Raw genomic sequence first — 22486 nt, 5'->3', positions numbered from 1 at the left:
GATGATAGTCACTCGTGCTTTCTTTAGAGTTGATTTTGCCTGCTTAGACAAATGCAGCAGCAATTTAATAACATCTGGCCAAAATATTCTGCAAGAACACGTCACAAAATGTGTGTGTTTATTGATGTGCAGGAGGAGATTTAAAGTGCTGTATTGGTTGTAGGAATGTCTGATGGCCTTACGTTTAAAGATAGTAATATGGACTCTTAACTGGGTTAGGTTTGGGGTTTATGTGGATGTAAGTCCTAATTAATTATGTTGTCCTTTGAAAGGTGTTTGTAATGCACTGGCCCTTTTGCGGAACTATCAGATGGATGAAAGGAAACTGAAAGATGTATGAAAGGCAGATGAAAGAAATCTGAGTTGTAGCTTTCCTTCTCCATTCTTGTTGTGATAATTTTACAGTTAGTAGTTACTACTGATGTTACTACTGCTGTGTTGCTACAGTATTCCTATTTTAATGGATGTTAAATAATTTTTTCCGTCTATGATTGAAGTATAAAGTAGACCCTTCTATCATTACTAAAACACATGCATATCTTTAAAAAACTCCATGTAAGACAAATACCTGAGAAAATACTGCTTCTTTTCACTTCTCTTTCTCTTTTCTCGCTGTTTCTCCACTGGGGAATTTTAGCTCAGTTGTCAGTAGTGACATTTTGACACCGTAGGGTTTTTGGTAACATCTTTAGAGTGAGTTTCTCTGGCCTGATCCCTCGTGGCTAGGTACAAGAGTTTGAAATACCTGTTCAAGCGTATTTTCAGCAATGGTTTGTCGTATTCCTGGGAATGTGCTAGAGAACTTAATGATTTATCAAGACCAGTCTTTGAAATGTATGGATAACATAACTGATGTCACTATTTGTCCTATTACTGTTTGCTGAGCAGAAAATCAAAGTATATATTTCTAGTACTAAAGTCTGGTTTAACATGGATGCACACCCACAGATGTGAATAAGAACAGACTGTTTTTGTTTGCAGATGCTGTTAGAGAAGTCAGGAAATACTCATCTGTTCATGTGAATGAAAAGGCTGCAAATGTCAACAGCAGTGCCTTTGATCATATTCAGATGAAACTCTTTCGGTCGCAAAGAAACCTGTATCTCTCAGGTTTTTCCTTATTTCTTTGGCTGTAAGTATAACATTTTTGAATGTTTACATAGTATGTTTATTACAGGAACTATTGCACAAAGTAATTGTAAAATAAAGGTCAGAAGGACAATTTCAAGAGATTAAAGAATTAATTGTGACCAGGTTGGCTACAAGGCAAGTAAGATCAGGGAAAATAATACCTTACAACTGTTTGAAGATTGGAAGAGTATGTGAGCAACACATGGAAAGAAACATTTTGAGTGCTGGAGAAAATATGTATTTTGCAGAAGCTTCTTTGGGGAATACTCACTCATTTCCTTCCTTAAACTTACACCCTTTGTTTTGCACATGGAAAACTGGAATAAAAAACTGCTAAAAAACTGAAGTACTGTTAAATAATGTTATTGTCTGGCAAGCTGGTGTCATTGCACCCTGCTGTGTTTAGAAGCAAAGCTTGAGACTGACCTGAGCTACTTCAGCTCAAGCTTGAAGTTAAGAGCTGTAGGATAATATTCCAGCTTTCAAGGAAAGTTTCAGTTGTATTTCAGATGAAACGCTTTGTGGCAACTTGCCTGTTATGCTGTTATGATCTTAAGTCTGGTATCTCTTTCAGGATGTCTAAGTTCAGCTATTAAAACAGGGTAAAGGAAAGTGCAGTTCTGTACTGCCCACCTGTAGCAACCAAGACTACCTGTGAGTCAGTAGGCACAACAAACTGCAGATCTTATCAGCTGGGCTGGGAGCACATGAAGTCACTGGACACAGATATTGTGAACAAACAGAAACAGACATGTGGGTCTGATGATTTCCATTTGTACATTTTTCTGGTGGCTGGACAACAAGTGTTGGTCCTCTTAGGAGTTCCTTCAGTGAGCTGCTTGACATTGCCTCAATACTCAAGACTAACGCAGAACAAGAGAATCACAGACTTATGTCAAACTTCTTCCCCTTTGAGTGATGTGTGGCCATTTTAGCAGACCATTGAGCATAAAAAGTGTCAAGGAAAAATGAATACAAAGCTTGAGCAGAAAAGCTTTGGAAAAAAAAATGTGGCTGTAAGCCTTGTTCAGTTGTAGGAATACATCAAGTTCTTTATCTTCCTACGGAAAGGTTAAGTAAATATGCACAAATATGTTTTTAATCTCTGCTCCAAGAGGAATAGCTAGATTGCATCCTACAAAAGAATTGGAAGCTGATCTCTCAGGATCCTACTTATATGCAGCTTCCAAAGAAGAAAACTTGTCAAGTGACCCTAAAAGATTATTTTGTATAAAAGCTCTGCTCTTGAATAGGTTTGCTTGAGGTTTTTTTGAGCTGCTGGCCTTTCATCAAGGTTTAGGAGAAATTTAGGGTCAGTTTTGGTTCATTTTAGCACATCAGCCAATAGGAGAATTCCACAAGAATGGTATATGGAAATTCATAAAATGGAGGAGGCCGGGAGCTTGTCACTTCTGGCAACACAACAGCAGTTGTGGGGTTCAGTGATTGCAGAGCACTGGGTACAGGTGAGGAAAATTACCTGTCAGTGAGGGTACTGGGGCCAGCTGAGCTTCTGGTCTGCAAACTGTGCAGGAAAGAGGAGGGTCATAGACGCTGGAGACTGTCCCCTGGGTGGAACAGAGACACCCATCTGCTAGTCTGACCTGGTCCTCTCTTAGCCCATGCTGAAACAGAGAGGGATAAAAAGGGCTGAAAACTAAAGAAGATCTCAAGAAAACATGAGCCCACTGCTCACTGGTGCTTTCTACGAGAGTCAGCAGGGTATGTAACATCATCCCAGTAGTGGAAGATGCAGCTAGGGAGTGCATAGGCCATTTGGACATACAAAAGTCTGTGGCGTCCTAGGGTGGCAGAGGGAGTTGGCCAATGTCATTGCAAGGCTTAGTTTGAAAGATCTCAATTCTGGGGAGAATCCTGGTGACTGCAAAAAGGCAAACCCTGCACTTGTCTTCAAGGACAGAAAACAGGATGTAAGAAACTAGAGACTTGCCTCCCTGGAAAGGTTATGAAGCAAATCTTACTCAGAGACATCTTCAGGGACATGAAGGACACGATGACATGGAACAGCCATCAGATTTACTTAGGGAAGATGATGCCTGAACATCCTTGTTGCCTTCTGCAGTGAGGTGAATGGCTCTGTGGATAAAGAGCAGAATATCCTTTTTGCAAGGCCTTTGATATAGTGTCTTTTAGTATCCTGATAGCCCAACTGTGGAGGGACACAGGCTGGAAAAAAAGCAGGTGGGAAGTTCCCTGGACCTTTGGGCTCAAAGGATAGTAAATGTGAATTTCAGCTGGTACTTCTCAAGGGTACGTACTGGGCTCAGTATTGTTTAATGTCTTTATTAACAGCATGGATGATAGGATTGAGTGTGCTCTCAGCAAGCTGCTCATGGTTCCAATTCAGAGTGGTTGACACCTTGGAGAGCAGTGCTGCTTTTCAGAGAAAGCCAGAAAGATTGAAGAAATGTGCTGACAGAAATCTCATGAAGCTCAGCAAAGACAAATGCAAAGTCTGACATTTTATTGGATAATCATATACAGCATCCAGGCTGGAGACTGGCTGCATTGGTGGGTTGGAAGAAGTTTTGCAGGAAAAAAACAGGGGATCCTGGTAGAGAGCCAATCGTGTATTGAGCTGTGATAGCAAGGATGCAGTTAGCAGGTCAAAGAAAATGGTTATTCTGCTTTGTATGACACATGGAATGCTGCAGCTGCAGGATTGTGTCTAGTTTTAATTCCCCAAAATACTGGAGTACTGCAGTGGGGTACAGAGAAAGTTGGAGGCTGAAATATGTGACCAGTGAGGAGATGATAAAGGAGCTTTGCTTTCAGCCAAAAGAGACTTTGAAGGGAAAATCCTATTGGTTTCTATGTCTGTCTAGTAGTAAAAAAGAGGGATGCAGCTCATCTCAGTGGATGCAAAAAGGAATGACAAGAGGTAACAGGAGCCTGGGGTGTTCTGCCTTGTGGTAGAAAAGTGCTGCTGCTGTCAAGAGCAGTTAAGCATTCGAACAAGGACCCTGAAGGATGGTGGAATCTCCCATCACTGAAGATGGTAGGAACTCAACTGTGCAAACCTCTGAGCAATCTGCTTAACCTGTTCTGCTTTTCATGAGATGGAAGCTTCTTTCAACCTACATGATTTTGTGATTCTATTTTAGTTTTGATGTTTTAATGACTCCTGCATTTGTAAGTTAATAAGCAATAGTAAATTTGCTAACTTGTGGAAAAGTAGTGATGTGAGGACCTTAGCTTTTATATTACCCCCCCCAAAAAAGTAAGAAAAGGAGCTTTCAATGAAGAAGCAAGGGGTGGAGGGAGGCTTAACTTGAAAAGATCTGTTAATGCTCTTCCAGTTATGCAAAAGCCAATTACTTAGATTTTCAAATTTCTTTGAAGAGCAGCTGCATAGTAGGTTATATTATAGGCATTAATTTAATTCAGTGTCATGTTGCCTTGATTCAGCAACATTAGAAAGACTTCAGGATGAGTAATGAAAGTAGTGATGCAAAGAATCAAACGAGGTATTTGCAAAGCTTAGAATTGAGGTGCCATATCAGTGCTGACATCCATACGTGTTCTGATTTAACTGTATTGACAGTACTTGGAAGATTATTATGCTTATACTGCTAATTTTCTTCTTGCAAGGCTGTTTATGAAGTTGTGTGATTTTTATTTTTTTTCCTCACTATACTCACTACCATAACTTGTTGTTTGGCTCTTGCGTTTGGAGATCAATCCTGTTAAAAATACTGGGTCATATAACAGTATTTAAACAGCCTTTAAGCAATTGGGTCTCTGACCCCTTAATATCTGTGGGCATTTAGGAGGAGGGAGGTTCTGTATCAAGTAAAAATCAGAATGTCAATGGATGAAAATATTTTCTGTCTCTCTTGTTGCTGTTATTTGTCATCAGTGGGCCTGGATGTTTCCCTCTTCTTGTTTTATTTTTTGCATCTACTACTGAGAGAGAAAAGGGCTTGTTTTGGTTTGTTGGATTTTTTTGTTTGGTTTGATTTTTGTGGTTTTGGTTTTTACTTGTGATTTCGGGTTTTTTTATTATTTGTGCTGTAAATTACAGTTCTATTCACTGTTTTTCTTCACCAGTGTATTGAGACGTACTGTTACCCTTCTCACTCAGCTGGCAAAAGAGATGGCATCTCATGCAGCTCTGGAAACACAAGTAAATGATGCTACTGAAGCAGCCAAAAAATACATGGCCGAGAACGAAAGGCTGCAGGAGGTATCTGAGCTTCTTCAGTAACTTTCTTATACAGCAAGTAGTTAGTGCAGTGTACTCTGAGGATGGTTAGCTACAGAATGCTTGTTCATTTTATTTGTTCTGGTTGAAAATAGAAGAAAAATATTTTTATAATATTTAATTCAGAATACTGAAAACAAATTATAGTAGCGTCTTATTAACAAAGGAAACTGAAATAAACCAAATAAATGAAGTTCTGTCTTTCCAGTACAAATTTCATTAAAGTAGTAATAGGTTATAGTAATATCTCTCTGAATTTAGTCATAACAGTGGGAGACACTAATTTTATTTCTTTTATGACAAACAGTTGCCTGTTTAGGTCAAGGCTGTAGCAGTCCAGGTTGAAAAAGTCTACTATATAACTGTTTTCATGGTGACTGTTTCTTCTTGATAGGATTTTCTCCAGTCCTGAATGTGTTTTTCTAACTTGTAAAATTAATCTTTTGTATTTTATGTGTTTTGTATTCTTCTATCTTTTTATTGTAGGTCAGCCAATTTCAGAATATTTCCATTTCTTAGTAGGACACTGTTGTAGTAGTAATGAGAATACTACCAAAAATTTCTTACTTAAAGAACCACCAGCAGACTGGAGAGGTGTTATTTATATGCAAAGAGTGATTAGGCTGTGGTTCAGTACATAACTATTCAGGAAGGAAAGGCATCAAAGATATAATCAAGATAAATGTATGAAATCTTTTCGTGACAGTTTGACTTCTGTTTGAAGAGACTGAACCCTAAGCTGAGCTCAGACATCTAGACATAGGAAGGCTTTTAGAGTCCAGCACATTGTCAGAACTAAATTCGCTGCGGGTGTGTACAGGTTCCCTTCCAGTTTGTCTAAAGCAGTGTCTATGGTTACTGGCACTGTCAATTTTGTAATAAATCTTCCTACGAAGACTCTGGACAGAAAGTACTAGAAGGGATACAAAAAATACAATTGAGAGGTATTGTAAAACAAGGATCATTAGGTGTTTCCCAAATTTAAAATTATTCCAAAATTTTGGGATTTGGTATTTTGTCAAAGTGATCCAAATTCTTCCCTCAGCCATGGAATTTGTCTTTTTACTGCTTACGGGTATGTTTTTTTTCTTCTGCGTCCTGTTGAGATTTTGCCAAAAGTGCTCTTTTTTGTTCAGCTTTCACATTCTCTTAGCAACACATTCTCTTAGCCACTTGTAAATGATAGCCAGAAATTGGAAACTGTAGTCCTATCTGGTTTTATTTGTGTGTTTGATTGTGTGGTTTGCAAAAACACAGGTAGCCACAGGTACAGGCAACATACTGAGGCTGGATCTCCGTTGTGATGGACATGGGAAATGCTGAGGGTTGGAATATTTTACCTTTATAGACATCCTATGGTTTAGGCTTTTTTGTGGCTTGGCCCCTGCATTTGTGTTTATTTATGAGTGTGTTTCGTTCCACCATTGGAGAGAAGTGAGAGCAATTGTGCATAAGGCACTGGCTGGAAGTATAAATACTGTGAGTTTACTCTGGTGTGCAAGGTCTGCACTGTCACCTGTTCAGAGGTTCCATGGAGCACAGGACTTCAGATAAAAGTTTACAGAAATAGCTATTTGCATACTAATAGAAAGAGGTGAGCACAAAGCAAAGAAGACAATTGGCTATGGTTTTGTTACAAGCAATTAAATGTTATCTCAGCTCTTTGATTAAATAGCTTCTATAAATTTTTTTTCCAGTTCTTTTCCTTGGATTGTTTACCAGTCTTTATAAACAGTTCTTTTTCTTCTTCCTAAAATAATCTTTCCCCTTTACTCCTGCCTGTGCCTGGTAAGCTCTGATATTTCTAGTTCACCTAACAGCTGTTTCTCTCAGTTGTTTTACTTTTTTTTTCCTGTTGCAGAGATGATGATTGGTTTGATAGTAGAAGCTTTATGAGAAAAGGATCTTGTTATGGGATATAATCTTACGCCTTAAAAGAGTGCATAAGTACAGTGGTCCCAACATTTTTGGTGTACAGTGAATATATTGCTTTTCTGTCAAGTGTTTACAGGGCTCTTCCTGGATCCTTTCCTAGTTTTTGTTCTGAATTTCACTGGAAATCAAATCTGGATATTGGAACTATTCGGAAGATTGAAGTAGCTGCAAACCTACAAGGAGAGAATTAGAACCAGTTGCACGTAAACATGGCAGCATTCTGTCACTGACCGTCCCAGTGTGTATCTTCTGAAAAATCCATTTTATAATCTAAATCAAAGTTGTACACTTGATGCAGACATGAAAAGTGTTCTTACACAGGAGATAACACCATTCTATTACAAGTATGCCATTACCTAAAACACTGAGCTTGTTTATTTCCTTTTTTTTTTTTCGTTAGGGAAGATTTTTGTCTAGAATGACTATCTGCCTGTGTCAGGTTGACATTTGATAAAACCTTATGGTTTGCAAGATCAGGGCTGACATTCCCTGGATATTTTACATTTATATCCCACTAATGAAAATAAAATTAATTGTAACAACTGTGGTTTTTAATAGGCTTTGAGTGGAAAAGGAGATAGTAAAAAGAAGGAGTCAACAGATGCCACTGAGGAAAAGTTGAAGAAGGAAGTTGAACATTTGAAAGCAGAGCTACAGAAGACATCAAATGGTGAGTATTAGTTAGGACCTTTTTGCAAAGAAGAAAAAGATTGTTTCAACACTGAGTGTCAAAAAAATATTCTAGGTATAGTATGAACTAACTTCATCTGTTTCCAGAACACTTGGCATGGGGTTTCTTTACATGTGACTAGGAACTGATAAAACATGCCATTGCCATCCCAATATTTTAGTAAATGTGTTCATTATGAAAATATGTAAGGTGTAATTGGAACACCTTAGTTAAGTTGTAATTATTAACAAGTTGGACTGATGTATTTAAGTGTTGTTGACTTGTCTTCATCAATGACATGACTGCAATGTGGAATCGTTTGCAGGTGGCTAATAGGCATCAGTTTGATCTTTCATGTCATACATAGCAGCCACTCTCCCTGTATAAAATGGGGGATCTATTGTGATTGAGGCTTTTTACTACCATAGGGTTTCTGTCAGACAGCAGGAAAGTCCTTGACTAGTATTTTAAATTTATATATGTTCTGCAGCTGAGGTGTTAAGATGTTAGCTTTTTAATATTTTTTTTGGTTTACAGGGAAACATACCTTACAATTTGTAACATAATACTTTTGTTAGCAGCTTCCGTGTTTAAGGTTTAGGTTGTCAAAACTGCTTTATAGGCAGCCCAAATTGAGATAGAAGCAGATTTTACCTGTTTGGTTCTGTCTTACTGAGATCTCTCAAGGTGTGTGATGCCTGTGAGCACCTGCTGATCTGAAATCAGTGTTTTTAAGATAACACAGCCTGCGATGTTGTAAACATTAATCAGATGTTCAGACTGTAACAAAAATACAAATTTTCTTGGTACAAGACAGTATGTTATCATCAAAACATAGCCCCACTTTCATATTGCCTGGGACTGCAAGAATAAATTTTTCAGAAATGTTTCATGGATCCTTTTTCACTGTCCACTGGGAATTCGAATAAAAAATGTAAACCAGCTGTTTTCAACTGGGCTTGAAGCAACAAGAATCTTTAAATTGAGAGTCTCATTAGTTCACATTCTCAGGCATGTTTGATGGTGGGTTTTCCCTCTCCTGCTGTTTTCTTGAAGAAAGGGGGGGAAAGTGCCTTTGAAGTGACAGGATCAATGGAAAATTTAAATGCTTATGCTGTATTTAAACTAACTGGTGGTATGTAACACTAATATAATGTAAGCTTTTCAGTCAGGAATGCTAGAGAAAGCTAAGGAATAAATAGATTTACCTCATGCTGCTTCAGCTTCATTCTCCCTGTGAGATGTTGTCCATCCAAGAGATGTATAAATTAAGGCATGCTTGAATCTTTTGTTAGGGCAAAAGTGGGAGAGAGGATCTTTCTGAGGAGTGAATACAAAAATATTTACAGCCCTTCTCCTAATGCTACCCCCCCTCATTGCCAATAACCCCATGGGTGGTATGGGAATTAGTATGAGCAGCCAGGTGGTGTTGGGGTATGTCTGTCTTACCTTCTTGTAAGTTTTCTTATATGTTATTTTGAGCAAATTGATAGCCAGAAAGCTTGAAGTACTTGATAAGAACAACCACATCCTTAGACACAGCTTTTCATAGAGTGTTAGAGGATGTGAATTTACTGGTTTTTTTGAAATTCCTGCAGCTGGGTAGGTGAATGTTGGCTGTCATGTTCACTAAGTGTGAGCAATGAGTTACACAAAATGAAAGCTGAGATTGGAAAGTTTTTGTTTTGCCTCTTCTAAGCAATTTGTTTCATGCTACTGAGCTCCCATGACTAAAGTAACTTTTTCTTTGTGTCTGTAAAGTCCAATCCGTGAAATTGTGGGGGAAGAGTGAAGAGTGTAAAGGGTGTCATCTAATCATGAAACAAGACAAAACTAGCATAAAAATGAAAACTGTACTGGTTTTGATTTTTGAGGTTTTCTTATTGTTTGTTTTTCAGCTATAGTATTAGTAAGAGTCATAAATTTGGATATTGTTTGTGGTTGGTTGGGGGTTTGTGTTTGGGTGGTTTTTTGCTGCTTGAAAGGAAAAACCTGGGGTTTTTTTCAAATGCAGTTTCAAATATCCATTGCTCTGGTCTGGGACCATTAATAAGCTGTTGATGCTTGGTAATATATTATTTTAGAGTAGGCTATGAGTTGAAAAGTGGGTTAAGTTAGTATAGTGGCAGCCAGGAGGAGTTCTAAATGTACACCTGCTTCACATTTAAGAAAACAGTTTAATATCAGATTGGTGCTGTGTCTTCAAAGGTCATGCAAATTTCCTGTAAAGTTTTGAATCAGTATTTACAACTGGAAGAGGGAATACTGTATGTCTCCTCTTCCTGAGAATACTGACTAACATCATAGTGTAGACAGATTACTGCAGACTTTCAGGAGACTTATCTCTAGTTCTTCAGCTTTCTACCTTTTACAGAAAACATAGACTACTTTTTTTTTCTCTCACTTAACAGTGAAATCCTAAGTTTAGAAGAGCTTTTTCCTATGCTCTGAACAGGTTGGGGGGAAGAATCAAAATACAAGACTGAGCAGTGAAATTAGTAACATGTGAGGAAAGGTTGGAAATTAATTTTAAGGTTTTTGACCACATTTGCTTTCTTTCCAGGCTTGACTTTTCTATTACACTTGATGCTTTATTTTGGAAATGAAGCAAAGAAGGCTAGTTCCTCACAGCTCTATTGCAGACCTACATATTGTTGTCAGGGTTTTATAGGCACCCAGCAGTGGGGCGAGCACTTTGAGAGCCTAAATCCATTTTTAACATACCTAGACATGTAATAACATGACTGGTTAGAAACCTTCTGAGATGGTATTTTATTGATACACATATATATTAAGAAAATGTCTCATTGATACCTAGAAATAAATGTACATACTTGCAGCAATACCGAGTACAGGAGTGAGAATGTTTCTCCTGCTACACATGAGCCATATTTCTAACAAAATATTGCTTCAGATAATTAAAACTTCTCAGTATGACTACTGGCCTAGGAACAATAGGAATTTACTGGGGAAACAAGGCATGCCATGATATTGTTTCATTTTGATGGTTTGGAAGACTATTCAAAAAACCACAACAAAACAAATTACCTGCAACTGGGCATGAGGTTAGACCTGAGAGAAGTTTCATAAAGCCTTTTGTCCTTACAGTGGTCCTTGTGTTGGGGCAGGAACAGGGCTTCATTAAATATGTACTGGCTCATCAAAGTCATTTAGGTGCTTTTGAACTTCAGTTCAACTTTTTCTGAAAATACTCTGTTTATATATTGGTGTCATACATGGTGGGGCAGGAGAAAATTCTAATGGATCATTAAAAGAGGTTTGTTTTGTGTACAGACTGACACAAGTGTTCTTTGTTTCATGGCTGCGTGTAGGAGACAGGAGGAAAGCAACAATTCATGTGGAGGTCTGGTTTTGGAATAACTTCTGGCTGTTGGCTATTCTAGAAAGTATGCATGTACAGATGTACAGCTCTCATTTAAATGTGAAGATTGCTACATGTTCAAAACCTGTTAAAAAATACAGACATTGGGAATACATTTCATAAAACTGCTACTAGGGAGAGTTCAGTTTGGGGAGGTGTTACTGGATAGGCTAGTGCAATGTATGAAAACTACACTGAGCTTCTCTGATGCACTCCAGTTTTTAAAAACAAACAAGTTTAAAGAATTGGCCACAGTCTTGTTAATTGGCCAGTGGCAAAGGGAAGTTAAGGAACAAGGTCTGTCTTATTTAACCTTACTTTTTACAAGACTGTGGGATGATAACCGAGGGTGGGAGCCATTGCATTGTCACATGCAGCAAGAGCTGATACTCATATTTGTTGGCTGGAAGAGATGGCTGCATACAGCAAGCGTGGGTTTATTATATGAGGCTTTCTATGCCATCCAACGATGCTATAACATCCCTTTTGTAACAAAATTTTGTTTGAGGTTGCAAAAGGTACTTGAAGCAAATTCGTAAATTTTTTGGCCCTGCCTTCTCATTTTAAATTCTGACCATTATATCTTAAGAAAAGAATTCAGAATTAGCATGATGTTACTTGACTGGAGTTGTGTTCCCAGCCTTACAGTGTATTTGTTGGCAAATCTCTTGTGCCGTCAGTGCCTAAATTCTTAAATGTGAATAGCTCTTTTTTAACTTGAAAACTCTTAAAAGAGAGGGCTCTTTTTTACTCTTCAGCTAGTCCAAATCATTTGGGTTGTAGGCTTGTATTGTGAGCAATGCTAATGTAAGTTCCAGATCGTTTCCTTAGTAGCAAGCACTGTAAGTCAAGTGATGTAGTCAGACCAGGACTAGTAGTTGTGCAAGGAAATGCCCAAGGAATTATTAGTTATTTTTGTTGCTGTTTGGTTTTAGTGTTAGGTTCTCCATCGTTGTTGAAATGGGAAGATCATAGAAATGCTACAGCTACTAGGCTCTGGAAATGTAGCTCCTCAGAGCAGTTTTATTCCTCACCCTTAGAATTCAGAGCAATCTGAAATAAAGTGTCTCTCCTGGAATAGGATTCAGAGAATGTTGTGAAAGGACATGTTCTCTACTTTTCCCAAACTATATTTCTCACATTAGTTCATGGACCTTCAGTCACACAAAAGTGTAAAGTTTTCCACAAATGTCTTCCATTGAAACACTGCCCTAGGAATAGTTTGCTGATTTTTCTTGGTAGGAGACGGAATGGAAAAGGATAGTCTACCTCTTAGAGTACTGTGGCTGGATTCTGTGTTTGGAACTTACTGACTATTCCTCTCAATGGCTGCATTAATGTGGAAACAGCATCCTCATCTGCCTGCTCATGCATTGACTTGGTGGGAGGTGTCAGCTGTGGGAGCTTGCTTGCTGCCAGTCCAGCTGTTGTGCTCCTGTGAGACAAAGTAACAGGCCAGATGGAAGCCAGAAATAATAACTGAGTGTATTGTGCACACAAAGGATCTCCTGTTTCCTGCTGGATCTCTGTTCGTATGATAGGATCCATATGCCAAACAGTGTGCCTGATGAACTGGGCTGCACTGCAGCGCTCCTGCTCCCAGCAGAGGAGCTGGGCACTGGTGTGGGGACACTCTGGTGCTTCACAAGGCATCCAGGGAAATTGGTGCACTGAGGAATTCACGTTGTCAAAGAACATGATGCTTCTTTTAATTGTGTGGCCCCAACAGGAATGAGTCTGGATTTGGTGGTTTATTGATGTTTTGGGGTTTTTGTCCATAGCCAGCACAGGTGGAAAGGACAATCTGTTCTTTGCTTTTTCTTCTTCTAGGGTTAGGCAAGGTATTTCTGTCATACATCTGTTTTGGTCAAAACACTAAAACAATGCACTAGCTTGTTCGCTTTCTTGACTTGTAGATACGTCTAGAAATTTTGTTCATGTTTTAAAGATAAAGTAGTTTTTAGTTGAAACTAAAGTACTGTGCTGCTATTTATAAATAAGTAAATAGTGTTCGATCAATAACATTGAGTTACAACTTCTTCAGAAGTGAGATCTTATTAATTTTTACTATACTATGTACAAGAATGTTCAAACAAAAGCAAGATTTATCTTTCTAATTAGCAGACTCTTGGAGAAGTGAAATAGCATATATATTTTTTTTTGTCTACAACCTAAAATTCAGAAGTCTGTCAAATTGTCACAAGTTTATTTTATTGATATCAAAATTTTACTATTGAAAATGTTAAACAGTACTGAGATCAGAGAGAGAGAGTAAATGCAGTGGGGTTTGACTGGTCACATGTGTGGAAATCAAAGCTACTCCAAATACCAGAACCTTCAGAAAATCCATAATGATGCTGTCAAGAATGGCTGAAAGGATGAAGGAAAACTGTGTAAAAGTATGGAAATGAAAAAAAGGAGAAATTAAAGGAGAAATTAAAATTAAATCATGTTGGAATCAATAGACCGAAGTGTTATTGACTCTAATGAATCAGAATTTCAGGGTAGGTAAAAATCCTGTTACAGGAAAGCCACTTGCAGAGTTCTGAAATGAGAATTATTTTTCATCTGTACATTCAAATTAATTATTTAAAAATAACTGAAATTCTGGGTGAGGGAGTTCTCCTCCTTGCATGTAGGAGAGTGGTCGAATCTCATTTCCTGATGTTTCAGGAACTAGCACCCAAAGAGAAATCTGCTTCATACCAGACTGCTTGTAAGTCAGTGCTTAACAAAAACCACATCTAGCTCCTCATCATTTTAGAACAGGCTTTTAGAGGTGCTGCAATTCTTGAGTGCAGTGGAGGTCTCTGGGAAAGAAGTCTCTCTCAGGGAGTTCACAATCAAAGGATAGATTCAGACTTTTGGAACAAGGAAATTTGCTAATGTTCTTTTTTTCTTTGTAAAAAAATTTTTGGTTGGTTGTTTGGGGTTTTTAAGTGGCCATGTGAGGAGGCCTTACTAGGTCATTAACAACATTTCTTTTTTTTCACATGAACAGATCAAGATTTAGACTATGCCTGTGGTGCTGAATCAGAGAAATATAACGATCCCTAAGATACCTATAGCAGAGGAATATGAAAATGTCTAAAAGACCTTACATAACAGCTTAGGACTAATGGCTTTATGGCACTTTGTGCTGTTTTATCCTGCATTGTAAAATAGCCCCAGTGGAGTCTTAGGCTGTTTGGTACTGCAGCATAGACATGCTCTCAGTTTGTGTTGAGATGGAGTGGAGTAATAATTACTTTATTCTAATGTTAAAATCCTGTTCAGAGTTGTTTATCCACCCACCACCATTTCTGCCTTTTCATCTGTAAACCGATGCTGCTAATCAGTTAATTCATGAATGTTAAAATTCAGAACAGGGTGGGAAGGTGAGGTCTGTGCTCCTATAATCATGCATCATCTTTCTCCTTACTGTGCTTTGCAGATGGTCTCAGTTGCTGTGTGAAAATCTTGCCCAGTGTTTGAGTTCCCTCCTCTCCTTAAGAGGTCTGACAGTTTTGGAGTTGCTGAGTTGTTTTTTTTCTAGAACTGTCTCCTGCAATGTGACAGATCACTGTAGTCATCACTAACTAGTCCCCTGTTTCAGGAGTTTATCGGTCTCACCCTTACCTTTCTTACAGGCCCTTCCTGTTCCTCGTGCTGATCTTTCTGAACATTGGCCATTCTCTTGCTGCTCCCTGTCCTCAACTTCTCAGGTTCCTGTGTCCATCTGTGATGCTGTGTTTTAAATTCTAAGCTATTTTAGAGGAAGGACTGTCTACTGCAGTGGAGCCCTGATGCACATCTAGGGCTCTGAGGAACTGCAGGAATACAAGTAATAATTAAAACACCAATTCTGGTATTTTACAGCTTTCCATAAGGCAAAAACTGAAGTGGCTGCAGTTAAAAAGCAGTCTGAAGGCCTTCGAAGAGAATATGAGCATCTGATGAAAGAATTTGAACAGCTTCAGGTAGGTGGCTCTGGATTGCCATACAAACACTGTTTTGAAATTGTACCAGTAAAATTCTGTTTTGAGAGAATTTACCAAAATCTTTAGGATAGCATAAAGTTACAACAGGCAGCATTCTTTAAACTTCTTCAAAATAGTAGAATTTTGTTTTGCAGAGTTAGTAGCATTTTATTTTTTGCACTTTGGTTGACAAAGCTCAGGTTATCATTAGCTTCAATTTTACTGTTACTTGGAAAATAAGATTCAGATGGTTTTGCATGTGATGATCTCTGAAATACTGTAAGAAAACTGTAGGGGGGTGGGTGTGGGTGTGTGGCGGGGGGAGTATATACACGATTTACAATAGTAATTTTATTTTGTTTGCTCTTAAAACATGCTTTTGCAATCCTGGATTATAAATGCTGCAATACTGTTGATACACAAGGATAAAAACCCAACAAACAGCGTAGATAAAAAACAGGCTACTATAAAATTCAAACTAAAGTACAAAATAATTTTTAAAAACCAAACCATATTAAGCAAAAGTTCAATTAGCTGTTTGATGGAGTTTCTTATGTACGTGCCTATAATACCCATAACATACACAGTAAGTATCAGTAAATGGAACTGGGAGTTTGTATTTTGAAGTTGTCTGACTGGTGTTCATATACTCCATAACTAACATCTGTCTTGAGCAAAATTCAGTAAAAATTAAAGTTTGCCTATTTACAAATAGTGGTCTTAGGAGAAAATAAATAATTATTAAAATTATAGTTACCTGCTTTTCAAGAAGAATTGTTCAGCCCTGTATTCATTTTAAAAAGGCAGTTTTGACCTGGTTATAATATTTTTTCCTGTATTCTGTGAAACCACTTACTCATTCCCAGCCTCACCCTGTACTTCTACAGATTGCTCAACTGATCTCTGTGTTCAGTTCAAGACCACCATGCATGGTCTGTCCTTGTTGTGCTTCCCTGTGTAATGAGCCATAGTAGTCCTGCTGCATTTCTAACAGACTTGTGGTCTAAAACACACATCCTTACCATCTCTGTTTACCTCTGAGTAGAAGGAACAGAAGGTACTGAGCACACAGTAGATGCAGCTCCCAGGGATAAATGAGTTGATAGCAGAAAATGTTTTCTGCTGAGTTTGCTGCTCAGCTGTAAAACCAAAGGGAACAGAACTAGGCTGCAGAGCCTTGACTGCTGGCAGCAGAAGCTCAGGTGTTCTGTGGGGTAGTGTTGATGGGACTACAGCTTAGAAAGGTGTATGATGAACAAATCAGGTGTGACTGCAAAGGGGCAAAATTCGGCATCTACAGTCAGTGGTTTCTGATCTTGCCAAACTGAAATTATTTTTCATCTGTCTCTTTTCAGCAAAGTTTAAATAAAACAGAAGATAAGAAAGACCTGTAAACACATCTAAGACGGATGGCATCACCACAGTTGCTTGAATGAGAAAAGGCTTGTGCTGTTGATGTTCCTGATGCATACCTGAAACAAAACTTGATTTTTCTGAAAAGCACATGCATTGCAGGTCACTGTTCAGATTCCTCTAATATATCGGTTGCCAAAACATTCTGTGTTGCAAATAAAATGTTAAGTGGCTTTCCGGATTCACCATGGAGTTTGTCACTGCTCTTGTGAGGAGAAACTCAAATCTTTCTACTCCACCTGGAGCAACCTGTTTACCAAGCTTTTTCCTCCATAATGGTAACAGATCACCATTGCTAGTAGCATTTGAGTGGGGTTATATATCACACTAGATCATAAAAACAATTACTTAAACCTCCTTGCAGCACCTGTTTGTAATCTTAAAAATTCAGTTCCCAGTGGGTTGAAGAAGGCTGAAAGCTTTTTATCAGTGGAAAACTGAATGGCAATCAGTCTAAGGAAAATAAAGAAAGAAACATTGCGTTTCTAAATCCACCTCACTAGCTTTAGCCACATGGATTTGAGTGTATTTTAACAAACGATATTTTGCATGCCTCTGGTTTATTTTTCTTTGATGTATTGGGATATTTCAGTTTTGGGTTGGCTGGTATTAGCAGTTTTTATTTTTACACTGTTTACGTTGGTTTACTCCTTATGTACCACCTAACTTCTTTAGCCTCGCTAAGTAAAAATCTTTTTAAATGTAGATAGTTTGGTTTGTTTTGTTTTGTTTTCATGGATACGATACCTCAAATAAATGTGCACTGTTTTGCATAAGACCTTTTTGGTATTCAGAAAGTTGTTTTGAGTTTATTTGTTAGTTGGTTTCAGTTTATATTTGAAAGTTGGATATGTTTGTTATATTAAAGGGATTGTTTAAGTTCATGTTTTCTGGATTTATTCTTGTAAATCTCTCCCAGTATGCTGTCTCATCACTGTTAATAGTTATATGCACTAGGAACAAAATATACTTCTAACTTGCTGATGTTTAACTCTTCTTGAAAATACAGTCTTCATAGTGGTGGTTTTGCTTGCTCTGGAAATACTATTTATTTCGCTTGGAATTTAAACACAGCTTATCAAGTAGTATAAGGCATAATAACATACCATATTAAATAAGAAGGCATATGTTTTTTAAAAATACTTTAGCCTTGCTGAAGTAATACAGACTGTGTTTTCAGAGATTCTGTGACACTCAAGATTTTTTTTTTTTTTAATTCGTATAAAAACTTCCAGGAAAAGTTACAGGTTTTTCATACCTGCATACACATGTTTTGAAGATGTAGTTGAATGCATCTTTGTTTCTTTCTTCCCCACCCCTTTCTGAAATATTTTAAATTGTGGTGGAATGTTATCTCCAGTCAGATCCAAAGGCTGTGGTTGGAAGCTTCGGAGGTATAACAAGAAGTGCTGGTTTTAATAACAGAACAAAAAAACTCACATATGTTTCTTCAAGACACTGAACAAAAGCAAATAACTCTTGCTTATTGTTTACTGTTATCTACTCAAATTTCAAACTCTTCTTCTGTTAGTATAAGTAGACAATGAGGTAGAAAATTAGAAGCTTATTATACATGATGTTGTGCACTGTGCTTTTCATCCTTAAAAATTTATCTTAAAATAGCATGGAATAAAAACCAGAGGGCTGTGAATGCAGTGATAGTACTGCTATTTCTCCTTGAGAAGGAGCTCTGAATAGTTTACACAGTGTTTTGCTGTAGAGCATGACTGAAGTGTGAAGGAATACAGGGTGGTTAGGCACTGTTTCCTTGGAGCTGGAATGAGGCTGGGTGTTTTCAGACATGCAATGTGCATTCAACACACAATAGATCCATGCTGTAATAGATTACACAGAAAACCTTGACATCAGGCTACAGGGAAGTGTTCCCTGCATTGGAGATTCCTTAAACACACAGAATGTATTTTGTCTCCCTTCACTTCTTCTGTCATGTCCATTACTTGGATCCTTTGTCAGGTTTCCCTGTCTCAGATTATGACTATCATCATTTTTGTAATTGTCTGTTGTGGATGGTCACACATGTTGGACTGAGTTGCATTATCACACTTCCAGCTCTTTGGAGTCCTTGACAGGAAAATAAACTTCTCTTATTCAGATTAAAATTATTTTGTAGATTCTGCTATGTAGAACTCTATTCTTGGAAAGAATTTGGATTTTGTAAAATTATAAGTCTAAATAGTATATCTGGAAATTCTAGTAGATGGCAAATCCTTATGAATACTTTGCATTTGCATTGTTTTGTATTATTTGCTTTCAGGGCTTGTGAGAGTCTGGGTTGATCAACTTTAACTATAGTTCTGTCACTGATAATGTTTTAAGTTATGGTTGATATACAGGGAAAGAATGAATCAAAATTTCATGCTTTTATCTCCTCATCTTTCAGGCTGTTGGGTCACATTTTGGTCACATGTGCCTGTGTTGTGCGAAAGAAGTGGAAAAAAGTTAAATCTTCACTGATACTGGTGGAATCAAAATAACTTTTATACTTTTGGACAGTAATTTATTCTGAGTATGTCTCCAGAAGTAAGAATTTGGAGCTCTTTGTACTCTAAATAATGTCAAAATAATTGCCTGGTTGTTTCAGAGCCTTTTTTCCCTCTTTACAAAAGTAGAAATGAGCATTTTCCATACTTCAATGAGGAAGCATGGGAGAGATTATTCTAAAAATATTTGCACAGGTTTAACTTGACAGTAGCTTTCAAAAAAAAAAAAAATTTGAGGGGTGTTTCCATATTTTTTTCATAAACCCCTTTTCTGCTGAGTCAAGAAACCAGTGAGGTCATGGTGGGTGCATGAGAGCTGACCTGAATATTAATAGACCTGGCTGCATGCTTTGGTGTTACCTTAAATAAAAGCACCTGTATCTAGGCAGGATGTTTTTCCCTGTTTTCACTTTTGCAACAAACATGCAACAATACATCTTCCTTAACATAAATTGTGCACAGTCTTTTCTGAAAATGCAGCCTTGCATTAGCACTCCCTGTGTGTTTGCTGCCACAGTAGTCCCTGGCTACATAGCCTCATTGAAAAGACACTGTGCTTTCCTAGCTTCTTGTAAACGGTGAAAGCTCAGCTTTTCTCTCAGCATTAAAATAACATTTGTTTTTCCAAATGTGAAGTTACTGTAAAAGTACTACATGGCTGCTTCAGTTCTCAAGTGTTCCTTGAAACTCTGAATTTACTCTTTAGGATGGAAGCCCTCATTTTGCCTTTGGACAGTGCTTATCCCCCTGTCAGCTATAATCTGGATCCTGTTACAACCTAATACAAGTCATTTTACAGATAAGTTGGAAAATCAGCTCTCAGGTCATTCCTGTCCGTCAGTACTCTGTGCTGCCTATTGCTGTGTGCATTAATTGTGGAATGTCTGAAAACAGTTCTCAGTTCAGGAATAATATGGAATGTTTTATTTTCTATTATAAAATTTAACACTTGTGGTTTGTTTATGAGGTAATGTAGAAATAGGAGCAGGCATTGCAAAGTGTGTTTGTGAGGAAAACAAGAGTCCCTCTAGTTTTGTGTCCACTCTGAAATGCAGCTGTGGTCCAAAGGAAGTTTTTGTACCACCTGCGAGGGCAAGTACCCTGAAAAGATTTTGCTGTTCTGTCTCTAGCTTTAGGAGAGCTAAGCAGAGAGGGAAGCAGGCTATACAGCGCAGGACTATACATGCTAAAAGATTCCCTGAAGGTGGTCTTGGTCTGCATGAAGCATATCTGGGATCCTTGGATTCTCAGACATATTTGGGTGCACCTGGGTTAAGTGAGTGGGAACCTCCCCACTATATTTAGTGACTAGTAGGAGTTAGATATTAGTTTTAGTGTGTCTGTTGGAAGGGAGGAGATGTCAAAACCAGCTACCAGGGAACATGAATATGGGAAAAATCTTTCAAACTCATCTGGAAATTGGACACCAATTACTGCTATCATAAAAGCATGTCTGCAAGACTCTCGACATAAACAGCTGTTGCTTTAACCCTTTATCCTGCTGCTTGAGGTCAGACTGTCGGTGTAGCCTGATTTGATTTGTTTCTTGGTTTTGAAAACACAGCCAGAAGAGGCAGTAGCTTTGGTGATAATTGTGTTTTGCAGATAATGTAATAACTTCTCACCTAGGTGGTGAGTCCATATGCTACATCTTACTAAGCATGAGGTTTAAATCCCTGTTCCTGTGACTGTGGAAGAAGAAGGTGCTAAACTACTCCTTTCTTTGTGAGTTTAACAGGGTATGGAATGGACAATGTGAAAGGAAGGAAGAGAGGAATTGTTATTCTTGGCCAGTAAGGACAAAATCTTAGGCTTTGATTCTTCTCCAGACATGACTTGGGCATTAGAGGTCAAGGAAACAGAGCATACAGTGAAGTAGAGGTCTTGGAAACAGGCTGTGTGTCTGTCCCTAAGTTGTTTGTTTCATACCAAGTACAAAGTGAACATGAACTAATTAGAAAATAATAACAAATAATAAGGTAAACAAAAGGATTCAGAAGACTGATGCAGATTTTAAGCTAAAAACACCCTGAACACCCTTCCCCCCAAAAAACAACAAACGACCGTCCAACAAAAAAACCCCCCAAAAAAAACCCAACCAAACAAAAAAAAAAAACAAACCAAACAAACAAACAAAACAACCAACCAAATAAAAAAGCTGAAGTTGAAAAATGAAAAACTAAGAGCCTGCCTTCTGGCTTGAAAGGTAAAAGAAAAGGAGATGCATCCTGAGTGGGGTCAGCAACATCACAGTTCAGAAACATGTTGCAGCTGATTTGACACAGATGTGTCTCTGTGTATGGGATCTGTTCTGAGCTAGGGTTTACAGTCTTTAGCTTTTTCCTCAAATAATTGTCTTTTCAAATTCTGGTAAATGCATTGTGTTACACAGATGGAGATTTTTATTTTTCCTTGAAACCTTTTGTCCTCGAACTTGCATACTTCTGCCCTGCAAAGATTCATGGTGCTACAGAGTTCTCATCTATACAACATCTGCAGGTGCTCCTACCACATCTCATCACCCGAGGTGCTGAAGCTTGGAGTACTGTTCAGGCAGATGTGCTGCAGGAAACAAATTTGCAAGGAGTATGAGTTAGAGTCAATTCAGATTCTTCTGACTGTACCCTTCCTGTGTCAATTACTTGTTGACTACTATGTCTTTTCCTCTTGATATCAAGCACTTCTCCTCTAAAATCCTGGTTATATAAGTAACAAGATAAAAGTAGTTTTGTGGATATTCTAGGAGAAAGTAATATGTAATACACAGCCAGTCCTGAAAACTGAGTTTATGTGGTAAGTGTAGAGCATCTACATCGGGTTCCTGCCAATGATTTTACTGTTGCTCTTTGCTTCTATGATTAGCCTAGAAGCCATTATACCTGCTGGAGTAATTTCATTGTCTTTGTATTGTATTAATTTTTTATTAATTGTATTGATTTTAGAGCTAAGTATTTATTAACTAATTTAGAACTAAGTATTTATTAACTAATTAATACTAACTTGTATTACTTTTAGAACTAAGATAAGGTTATCACAACACCTTTTTAAAGTTAATTTTCAAAACTGCTTTTCATGGTGCTCCATTTTTATCTGGAGTGGATTCTAACCTAATACATTACTCAGGTTTGATGCTAGCTCAGTTTTCAGGATGTGCTTTAGAATATGTCTAATATGTCTTTTCCAATATGACATCTATTTCCCCATACTGTTATCTGCTAATGAGAAAATCTGAAAGCTTTCCTACCCTGGATTAAGTAACATTTACATCAG

At 37.8% G+C, this 22486-nt stretch overlaps 1 protein-coding gene across 1 annotated transcript in view; it reads left to right on the top strand.

Moving 5' to 3' along the window:
* Nucleotides 1-17599, top strand: part of DUS4L (dihydrouridine synthase 4 like) — a 36777-nt gene extending 19178 nt beyond the window's left edge. Inside the window, exons 10-14 of the mRNA XM_059847351.1 lie at nucleotides 982-1132; nucleotides 5203-5338; nucleotides 7850-7961; nucleotides 15202-15302; nucleotides 16658-17599. Coding sequence (XP_059703334.1) covers nucleotides 982-1132; nucleotides 5203-5338; nucleotides 7850-7961; nucleotides 15202-15302; nucleotides 16658-16696 — 539 coding nt within the window. The 3' untranslated portion in view covers nucleotides 16697-17599. The remainder of the gene's footprint in view (nucleotides 1-981; nucleotides 1133-5202; nucleotides 5339-7849; nucleotides 7962-15201; nucleotides 15303-16657) is intronic.
* Nucleotides 17600-22486: the final 4887 nt, after the last annotated feature.

The sequence above is a fragment of the Haemorhous mexicanus genome, chromosome 5, assembly GCF_027477595.1.
Source record: "Haemorhous mexicanus isolate bHaeMex1 chromosome 5, bHaeMex1.pri, whole genome shotgun sequence".
Classification (NCBI taxonomy): Eukaryota; Metazoa; Chordata; class Aves; order Passeriformes; family Fringillidae; genus Haemorhous; species Haemorhous mexicanus.
Note: the sequence above shows the minus strand (reverse complement) of the source record. Positions and strands in the feature narration are given on the sequence as shown.